The sequence below is a fragment of the Tauraco erythrolophus genome, chromosome 6 (genome assembly GCF_009769465.1).
Source record: "Tauraco erythrolophus isolate bTauEry1 chromosome 6, bTauEry1.pri, whole genome shotgun sequence".
In the NCBI taxonomy this organism is placed as follows: domain Eukaryota; kingdom Metazoa; phylum Chordata; class Aves; order Musophagiformes; family Musophagidae; genus Tauraco; species Tauraco erythrolophus.
In genome coordinates, this window is record NC_141470.1 from 21,514,200 (window position 1) to 21,525,452 (window position 11,253).

Sequence of the window (11,253 nt, forward strand, 5' to 3'; positions counted from 1 at the left end):
TTTCTGATGCCAATCCAGTCAAGACTTTGGCTGGAGGTTGCAGCCATCAAATAGCTTTACTTTTCTGCCGTAAGAAAGCTTTCCATCTTCTGACCCATGTCAGATACAGGAGTATTTACACAATAGGCTAAGCAGCCAATACATCCTCCCATAGCACAGCCTGATCCAGTGCACGCTCTCAGTCACACGACATGGAAGGCTCTTCTTGTCCATTAGACTCTTCCAGCTATTTTTTTATGCCCTTAAATGACAGAATGCTTCTGTTCACTATAATTCACATCTTCTAGGTAATAATGGCATTTCATCTTCCTGCTTCCTACCAGGAACAGTATTTCTAGGTTTTCCCCGTAGACTGGAGAGGGCATGAAGGGGTGATATGTCATGGCACATAAATGGCTCTGTGCAACTTCTCTACTCATCCTCCAATGATCACCAAGGAAACAACATCAAATCTGGAAGCCATTAACACAATACCTAAAATAACACACCTCCAAATAAGCTTTCTAAACCTTTATTTGTCTGAATAAATATGGTACTTGTGCTCCCCAAAATGCATTCAGCCCTCGGCAGGCAAAAGGTTCCCAATACTCTGAATTAAGTTATTTTCTGACTGCTATCATATTATAGTTTTTTAAAATTCAGTGACATTAAGGTGCTCAGATATTTATTTTTCAATATCCCTTGTCAATTTTGGATTATTTTTTTTTCCCGTAGTAGAATGACCACATGGCAGTGCAGGTCAAATCCTCTAGAAACATGAGCAAAACCAAATTGTTGATACTCAGCTGCTGAATTCAAAGAGCTGCTACCAGAAAAAAAAAAACAACAACAACAACAACAACCAAACAAAAAACCAACAGAGAAATCTTGGGGTCTTGGTCTGGCTAATGCCAGGAAAACGTCTAGAGGGATGAGATAGACAATTGTTTCTTCCACAAAAGGAATAACTCTAATCTCTCACATATACACTTCAAGCTTTGTCATAGGCAAAAGGGGCAACAAGTCCGTGGTCCCCTTCCCCTCCCTAGAAGTCTGCTTCCCTGCCACAGCCTGCTTTACTGACACCTGGGACTCATTCTGCATAAGAACAGAGGCGTTCCAACAGCACGGGTAATAAGGAGGGAGTGTCATATGAATAAAAAAGGCAGAATGGGAGGGAAAGGAAAGAGCTGCACCCTCCACTGAGAGCACTAAACACAGATCCTGCTAACCACTGATTCAGTTGAGCAGTGTATAGTGCTGTACAAAGTAACCAAGAGTTAAGACTTCGGCTCAAGCCTGAACTTGCTAAATTTGCACCTGCTTTATTTAAGAACAAAGCCTCTGGTTTTAATTACAACAACTGTCTGGAAAAAATACACCTTCATCGGAAATTTAGCCAAATACAATGCTTGGGTTTTTATTTCATCATTCTGCTAGTACAATCTAACAAATAAGCTTTGGGTTTTTTTACTCAGCTATATACTGGGCCGATACCTGTAAAGTTTTTTCTTTAAGCTTCAGATTTGTTTCCTCATTAAAACTCTGCAATGCTGATCCCTGCCGTAGTTTCATGAAATTTCTTTGCAAATTTGCAATCTGATCACAATCAAACTCCTACAGCTCACAGAGCAACTCCAACACCCTATATTCTGCACAATAATGGCTCCATGTCCTAGAATAAAGATTCTACAAGACTGCTGAGAAAAAATCCTTTTTAAAAAATGTTTAGAATCCCTAAAAGCAGTCAATATTGCAGATACAGCTGGTCAGATAAAACGTTAAAAATCACAGCTGAAGGCAGCTATGACGGTATGCATTCTTTTCAACCTATTTTTCTTAAACAAATTGACCTAAAAATTACTGCACTTGCAAAAAAAAATATGGGTCAGACATCTCCAGCCTAAGACTTTATTTAGCAACCCAGATAAACTGGGCTTATCTGTGTGCTGAACTGTACTCCATCAACTTTATTGTTTATCAATGTGCACTGTCAGCGAGATTCAAATAAGCCTTATGTTGCATATCATTGCTGTAGTTTGAAAACAATTAGCAGGTGCTGTTGTCTATGTGTGAATAAGGTACAGTCCTGCCAAACTACTGTTTTAGAAGAAATGTACACTTTTTCAGAAGGCCACCATAAAATCTATCATAGACAAATGCTTGCCCAGCTTCTTAGTACAGTTACAGAACGTAATAGAAATACTGATGAATTTTTAAAGGGTCTGAAGCATTGTCTTTTTTATTTCTAGGTTTAAAAAAATGCGTACATAACAGAGCAGTGAAATGAGCTACCTAGAAAAAAAACACCACCATTCCTTACACAAACTACTGATGGCAGCCTTTGTCCTTTGGACTCAAGTAATTCTTTAATATTTGGGTCTTGAAGTATTATTTACATAAAAGCTTAAAAAAAATTAAATGTTGTGATTGATAGCATCTGTGTACCTTTGTCGTAAACACTGACAAGAAAGAAAACCAGAAGGCCTCCAAGCTCAGAAATTGCCAGGTTTGCCACTCAGCAAGTTGTGTCAATGAAGCAAAGTGTCTCACCTTTCTCTCAAGCACTTAGTTTTAGAAAGCATATGCAGTACCAACGCACTCAAATGCAGTCGAATTGAATTTGGCTTTTCAAATGAATACTCAGATATGTTTATTTGTTTTTCATGTTGGTTTAGATTTCAAAATTAAGTCACTCCTGATTAATACGGTTTAAGAGAGCAACATGCAGATAAGTGTCTCTTTAGCAACCCAAGATCATTGTTCTCCAAAACAGAAGCCAAAAAAAACCTTCTACACTTTTCCAAAAGTATACCATTTCTGTAGATAAATAGCAAATGATGGATTTCAGATTTGTTGAAAACTTACTCTACAAGGACGATTTCAATTAAACTCATTGAAACCTAGGTTTCCTGTCAGCTGTCTCATCTGGCTGTTCAGAAGCCTATAAAGTGGAGTTACTGAGGATACTACAGTTCCAAGGCTGGGGAACACAGTGCTTCTAGTATGTGCAGCTGCCTAGGCAGTCCACCTGTACGCCCTGGCTTCAACAGACAGTAACCTGAGACAGAAAGACAGTAACCTGAAGCAACTCGACAACACAAAAGGCTTTCCTTCTACGGAGGGCTTCAAACCTTTGGAGTTAATTTTTTTAGAATGAAATGAAAATTTAAAAAACAAACTGTTCTTCCTCTCTCGGATACTTTTGCTCCCATTCACACTGAACTCTTCTCCTACTACACAACCCATGAGTCACAAGTAAATTCAGAGGGCTCTCTACTACTGCTCAGTGAGGGAGATGACAACTCTTAGCATGGCTCCTTCTTTACAGGCACGTACAGGCATCACTTGGACGGAAGCGAAACAGATCCGGGCACGTCTCTCTACAAGACCAGCAAAAACAAACCATAATGAATCATATCAGCTACAGCCTCATGCCCCTGTTTCCAGTTTCTTTAACTCGTATCCTCAAAGAAATATTTCTGCATTTTTGTTGTCAACAGCATAGCAATGGTAATCCCATACAGACCCAAGAACTGTTCACATAACAAAAAGGAAACCCTAGCCGGTTATGTATTACTGGAATCTGTGACTTTTAATATATTGTCCATCAGGTTTCTCCCTTGCTTTGTCAACTCTTTTCTAATATGACTAATCTATTTTGTTAAGTCCATTAAGATGCTTTCTTGTTCTTGTTGAAAAACACTAGTCATACCCAGGAAGATTAAAACAAAACACCAGAGCTCCAGAACAGTCACAGAATCAAAACTGCTACTTATTCACACACAGAGAAGCTATTCCTAGAAAAAGAATTGATTTTGTTTTTCATTGGAAAAATAAAATACTCAGAAACAAAGTGAGATGGTAAACTCAAAGAATGATAAAGAAAAAAATTAAAAAGCATTTCTAGCAAATGCATAATCTTTTAAACTTCATTTAGTCTTGAGCAGAATCTTAACATACATTTCCCAACAGATACCACTGGAGTTATCAAATGATCTTATATAAGAAGCCAAGATCACACTGTGGTTTTTCAAGAGCACGCAGCTGAAGGTTGTAAGAATCTCTAAAGAAAAAGGGTAAGAAAATGTCACTGGCTGGTATATTCTGATATGTGGTATAAAAATCAGCCATGAATGAATTTATATCATATGAGACAAAAACGACAAGAAAAATAACTGAATGACAATAACATAAGCATCTGTGTTGTTCCTTGCACTTTTCTGTGTTCATTAAACACTTTTCAGACAGATTAGTTTTTGCTGCTGTTGACTGCAAGCAGGATTTTCACTAGATTTAGAAAGACTAATAGCTTGTGTAGATATTTGGAAATATGGGAAGTAAACCCTTTGCTCCAAGTAATGAAAACTACTATCTCAAAAGCTTTCTAAAATTCTGTGCTACTAAATACAGAGTCAATGCATTCTAGCATTTTCTTCATTCTCCTGAGTGTGAAGTATTCTGCTTGCATATGGATGGATATATATATGAATTCTATAAAGATTAACTCTAGCTAACACTAATTAGCTTCAACTATCTAGCTATGTGCTTGGCAGGCACAAGCTACTTCACAATTCTGCATCATCAGTGCTGGGAAGTTTAAACAGTATCAGTAAAAATTGTATTGAATAATAGTGACCAACTACCCAACACAGTCACCACTAAAGCCAACAAGGGTATCTCCAAAGACTTTAATAGGAATCACAGTAAACCCTAAAGGCACATAGAGGGGTAATGGAATGACAAAAGTCATCTCCCACCAGTAGTAAGCAACAAAAATAATAAAAAAAGGGAAAGAAAACACTTCAGCCAATTTACTTAACACAGGCCCGTGCTGCTGTGCTGTGAAATACCAACCCCACACAGGGAGTCCTGAAGCACAGATTCAGAAGCAATTTGCGATCTGTGTGCTTCAAGGATATCAATTTACTCAATCACTGGGTAGCAGCAAGAAGGTCTTTTGCTTTAAACACCTCAGGTTAAATTTGGACCTGTGCAGAAAAACACTTGGACAAACACAAAAAAGGGCAGAGGAAGGGCACTCAGTCAAGACAGGCTGTGTGCAGAAGACGCAAGCACATACTGTACTCAGTATGATGGCATTGAAGTGCACAACTCCAAACTTAAGAGAACCAACTTCATTCCGTTCTAATTCACAGAAATTCAATTAAGCCACAGATTTAAGCACCTTAAACATGCCTTGAGACATACTTTCAATGAGAAACAGCTTTCAGATGCAGAAACTACTATCCCTAGTAACATATCTATTTAACAAGACCTAAAACCTGTAACCACAACCATGAATCTAACAAACCTGAAACTACTATCCCTAGTAACATATCTATTTAACAAGACCTAAAACCTGTAACCACAACCATGAATCTAACAAACCTAAAACCACATTCCCTGACACATTTAAAATAATATATTAGAAGCTAAAGCTAGTCTGCAGCTGGAATAATTTACAGGTAAGACCTGTCTTTTATATTGTACATTGTGTTTTTTTCCAGTAGAAGGTTCAATACATCTTCTATCAGGACAGAGTCAGATTTATTACTCATAGTGGATGAATTGCACACATATAACCAAGTTTTCCAATAGCACTTTGAGACATGCTGAAGTTCTGTGAAAAATCTAAACTACCCTCTTTTAAGCAAGGCAGATTTACAACTTGCAGTAACAGAATTGCTAGTCTTACCACCACCCCTCTTGAAGAAAGAGATTTCATTAGTTTAGGACATATAAGAAGCACGAAGCTTTCAGTTCAGTATTAGATGCTTTTGGAAAAAAAAAAAAAACAAAAAAAAACCAAAAATAAGAATAATACACCCACAAAAACCTCAACCTACAAACAGAGGAAAAAGAGCATTTACTGCTTTAGAGGGGAAACAACGCAGCACTTACAGTTGAAGTGATTAGAAATAGCAAAGCAAGTGCTCTCTTGTGGCAGCAGCAGTAACAATGGATTGCTAGGTTACAACAGTAAAGAGTCCAAGGGAAATAGACATAGAATTTAAAAAAAAAAAATAGCAACTCAGAGAAGCCTTTTATTTCCCTAAGATGCCACTAAGGCATTAACACAGCCATGTGAATCTGATGCCCATTATGACTTGCACAAAAGTTGGAGAATATTCATCTACAGGTCTGCCTACACTCTGATGAATCAACTCTCTCCATATTGAAGACCAGCACTTTCCAGATTTCCCCACTCACTTCAACAGGAATACAGCATCTCCATTTTCAGAGGTTTTGACCATTAAGTGCTAGTGGTTCCAATCCAACTCTTCCATTCCTAGTCATAATGGTATTACAGGATTCTGTAGCAACTTGAGCTCTCTCATGGGGCTTGCTAGAGCTTCAATTCTGCACAATGGACCCACTAGTAAGCTAACTCTAGACAGGTCGAAAAAAAGCATGAGATTGCTTTGCCCCAATCCAAACAGGCCATTTGCAAACACATTCCAGGTCTGTGAATTGCTTAGCTAGCTCCAAGCATGAGCAGAGCACATGCAGGTCTGTCTGAATCTTTCTGTACAGATATGCCACAGTATCTTTTAATTTCCTAGACTGTATACACAAACTACCACAGAATTCCAGGAGTATGGCTTCAATAATTCCTTTTTTACAATCTGGGCAACACCCAGCATTCAGCCTAGAAGCATAATGACAACTGCTAAATCTGTGACAGACAACACTTAAGAACTAGATAGATAAAAACACTACTTAACGCTTAAAAGTTGCTGTAGCATATGAAGAGGAAGTGTTCTTCCCTCTGGTATTATTCCCTAAACCAAAATATAAACCATTTAAAATTGAAAACATTTCTATTTCTCAAATAGATACAAAAATCAGTAACACAGAACCTACGTATAACATTCACATATATGTGAAAATTATAGATTTCTAGATAAATAGCATTTGTTATCCCCTTTACAACTACCATAACCTTTTTTTAATCTAATGGGAATATAAACTTGAAGGAGTATGATACAGTTAGCATATAAACATTTCCCAGAGGTATGAACTAATAATCTTAGAAAAATCTTACACAGCACCTTACCCATCATGAGAAGTTAATTCCTTTAAGGCATCTCTAACAAAAAGGTGTGGGAACAAAATCAAAGTCAACCAAGTAAAAACTCACCAAATCACCACCCCTCAGATGTCAGATTGGCAGTTAGTTGATTTCAATTTGTAATTTCCTATTACTCAAAAAATGCATATTCATATATTCACACAATGAATTTCGCAGAGCTGACAGCTGAAGAACCAACCTAAAATTGATGATTATAGAAACAAATGCCCTTGAAATCAGCACAGGACAAAATCTTCCTGTTAAAAAGTTTGTATTGTGTTTACAATGTGGCTTCATGAACTCTTTGGTGAGAATACTATGTAAAGCAGTTCCTGGTAACCTCCCACCTCGTTCCCACTCCCTAATCGATCCCATCAATTACATTGCTACAGCTGTTCATTTTGTTGTGGAACAAATTGATATGGATTAAAAACAATGCTGTAAAAGCTGGCTGGGTTGCATTTTTTCCTTTTAATCAGAATGATTTCCCTAATTTATGTTGCCACAAGCAAGGAGGCTGAGTGGGCCACAAGAAGGAACTGGGGAAGAAAGAGCATGGCAGGGGCTCCATTTGCACGCCTTGTTTCTTACACTATGGTTTTAGTGTGTGACTTCCTCAAACCGTGAAACAGATCATTGCAACTGAGAGATTTGATATTTTCTGTATTGTCCTTTGCAAAAGGAGTTTATTTGGTTTTATTTAATTTGCATAAATTAGGACTTGGAAAAGGCCAGATCCTGAGTAGGGATATAACTAATTGTAATCAGCTTTTGTCTGGCAACTCTGGAATTAGTGATTTATAGAGAGTGAGAATCTTCTCCAAGAAGACAGATTGTGTTGACACTAAAAGACACAAAAGACCTTTATCAAATGATCACAGAGTTTATATTAGTAAAGAGGAAGATTTTCCACTTTCTTGACTCCTTCATGCATTTAATTGAGCTGTATTCTCATTCAAAGCTATTGGTACAGGATATGTCCAAGGAAAAATTGCGGATCACTTTCTAATCTTTGTGTGATATGAAGTTCATTAACAAATTTAGGTATTGCAGACTGGATGGAAACTGGAACAGATGGCCAGTCTGCAGGACCACAGGAAGGTATGAGACACTTAAAGGGCTCATTTGTAAAAGCCATTTTGAAAAGTATCCCATCGGCCGGACAACTAATAAGCCAGTGAGAATTTCTTTTCATGATAAAATGCTCTATGTCCTTGCCTACTTTTCTTTTGTAGATGGATTTCTGTAAAAGTCAGACTGACCATAATAGAACAGTCATAACAAAGCAAGACTGGCTGTTCTGGGCAGATGATAGTAAATACAGTGCTACGGTGAGTCATTTTCCCCAGAAGTGATATGTGAAGCTCAACAAAGTTATTTCTCTGTCATTATTCTGGTGAAGAGGCACCCATCACTAACTTGTGAACGCAAGAAAAGAGCAGTGAGCGGTGGAATACTATTCATAGAATCTTTTATCATCATGACAAACTAGGGAACGCATTGAAGTTGAGTTAAAAATATTAACATTTTCCCTGTAACACGAGAATACTTGATCTGCGCTCACTGACAGAAAATATAGATCTGGAGCCTCATTATGACACCTTTATAGTCCCTTTCCACAATACAGACGTCCCTTACACAAGTTAAAAAAAACATGACCATGCAACCGACAAGAACCAGGATTGCAGATACTGAGTTAGAAATCTGAGTTTTGCAAAACCACAGTGGTATTTTAAATGGTAAAGAAAAGTTGTTTTACTCATAGTTTAACAAAACTTGCACTATTAGCTTTCTTGGACCACAGATCAATAAACTAGTACATGCAGCTCACTAAGACCTAATTCAGAGAAAAGCAATTAAGACTGATACCCTGAAAAATGCAAGTGCATGTTCATTAGCCAAGAAACACTCTAGCAATGTCTCCACTATGAATTGCCAGAGGACCAGCTTCCACCCCAAGCCTATCTGTTTGAGGGCTGTCATAAAACACAGTTAAAGCATCTGAACTCAAAAACAGGCTTCTCAACCTTCTTTCAAATTGCAGAAGGGCTCAGCTACTTCTAAATGCCACTGAATCAAATCCAGCGAAACTTATAAAATGATACTGTGACAGTAACCTTCACCATCACTTCCTGAGTGTGTTTTGTTTTTCTTTTTTCCTCTTAACAAGGCTTGATCTCACTGTCTGGCTGAACATTAATCCGCTTTCACCAAGTACCAAACTAATGCTTGCTGCATTAATACACTGCAAATCCTCAAGGTATAAGTTACACACGATTTAGTATAAAAGGTAAGCATAGGGCTTTCTTTTCACTACAGCTATTACCAGGAAGGCAAGCAGCATACAGGTAAGTTTTCATCAGATCCTGATGTAGAAATCTTTTTTCGAATTGCAAACGCTGCATATAATTAACTGCTTCTGAAAAACAGATTATCCTTTGCTCTTTCTTTCCCTCGCTTCTTTTTCTTTCTTCTTAAAGACAGAACACATTCTCTGTACAGAAACTTAGATTAAAATATTTCACTGAAAGTGGTATGGTACTCTGCTATTATTATTCTGCAAAGATTGCTGACGTGCCATCTCAGACGCTTAGGAAAATCAAACGCCTTTAACAATAAGCATATGGACAGATCTATTTAATGGCTTTATCCTATGTTCTCACTGATGTTTCTGAAAGCTTGCTATTCTAGAACCACTTGAGGATAATGTGAAGATTCAATTTCTCCCTGTTTCTATAAATATTTCCTGTTGAAAGTAACTGTGCATGTTTCTCCAGTACAGATACATTTTTTGCTTTATACACAGGATGAAGACAGTTAATTGTTACGTGCTGTTACTTTGCTGGAAAGCAATTTGTTGCAATAGCTGTCAGCTCACCAATATTACTATAGCAGTGGAAAGAGAAGAATGTGAATTCTGTATTACAGTGAATGCCACATGGTGCTCAGGCTACTGCTTCACAAGGGTGAGAATCTTAAGTTTTATTTCAGGCACCAGAATTAAATATTCCAAGTGATGTATGAATAACCCATTTCTCCACTCCGTAACAAACACATAGGCAGGATGAGCCTTGTAAAAGAATAAGTTGAGTAACTGCTGTGCTATTTGACAGGAAAGTAGACACACAGCCAATCTGAACCACGAAGAGAAGGGTGAAAAGATGTTACTAAAATTTAGATCTTTAACTGGCTGCACACATTACATTTGTATTGTGTAATTAGAGTTCAAAGTATTACAATCTGGATCTCTGCCTTGTGTTCGATTTGTGGTTGCAAACAGATACAATAAAGCAGCCATTACTATGTAGGCTCCTTTACTTTTCCAAATAATTTGAAGAATCAAGCAATTGACCTGCAAAATTGTCTGGTGACAGTATGACACAAATTTGCCGTATCAGTCCTCCTGAAAGGAGAAATCTAAGAATCCAGGTGAAATTAGAAAAGTCTGACCCAAATCCTCTGGATCTCAGTGAAATTTTCCCCACTGGTTTAATTAATTTTCGCATCATGTCCTTTGTTTTATAAAACTTTGGAATTCTACCCCATAACAAATTTCAAAATAAGTATTTCCTTCTTGTGGTTTTCAGGATCCAGTGTATAAGTATCCACCAGTATCATCTGTTCAGCAAACATGTACCTTCAAGGAGGTTGTGTATGAAACAGTGAAGATCCCTGGCTGCGGTGACCATCCTGAATCTTTTTATTCGTACCCGGTAGCTACGGAGTGCCACTGTGAGACCTGCGACACCGACAGCACTGACTGCACCGTGCGAGGGCTGGGGCCGTCCTACTGCTCCTTCACTCAGAATGGAAGTAACCAGTGAAGGGTACTGGAGACGGCAGTTTAAATGTTCACTTCTAAATAAAGGTACTGATTGGGCTTAAGTGGAAGATAAAAGGCGACGCTGTTTAGAAACTGCAGAGATTGAAACAGATTTTTAAGGCCATAATGGAGAGCTACTGACTAAACTTCTCTCCAGGCCTTCCCTACTTATCCCATCAGTTTCCTTAAACTCATTTTCATAGTTCTACAGAATGCTGCTTCTGATTCCTTCTGCCTTTGCCTCCTCTTCTTCTCTATTATACCTTCATTCTTTATATTCCCGTATTTCCACTGCCTAGTTCACTTAGCTTATGGTATGCCATTCGATGCTTTCAGAAAGTTCCCAACTTCCAAGTCTTTATTATCCTCTGCTTTC

General features: G+C 37.9%; 1 protein-coding gene across 1 annotated transcript; it reads left to right on the plus strand.

Annotated features, from left to right (window-relative positions):
• The first annotated feature begins 9,819 nt into the window (after positions 1 to 9,819).
• FSHB (follicle stimulating hormone subunit beta) lies at positions 9,820 to 10,878 on the plus strand. The gene is made up of 2 exons (XM_009984432.2): positions 9,820 to 10,020; positions 10,642 to 10,878. The coding sequence occupies exons 1-2, from the start codon at positions 9,820 to 9,822 to the stop codon at positions 10,876 to 10,878; spliced, it is 438 nt and encodes a 145-aa protein (XP_009982734.2).
• The last annotated feature ends 375 nt before the right edge of the window (positions 10,879 to 11,253 follow it).

What these genes read in the sequence shown, in the direction of transcription:
- FSHB (XM_009984432.2), top strand. Translation starts at nt 9,820, where the DNA reads ATGTTTCTCCAGTACAGATACATTTTTTGCTTTATACACAGGATGAAG. An exon ending in CAGGCTACTGCTTCACAAGG is followed by an intron (nt 10,021 to 10,641) that starts GTGAGAATCTTA and finishes TGTGGTTTTCAG; the next exon opens with GATCCAGTGTATAAGTATCC.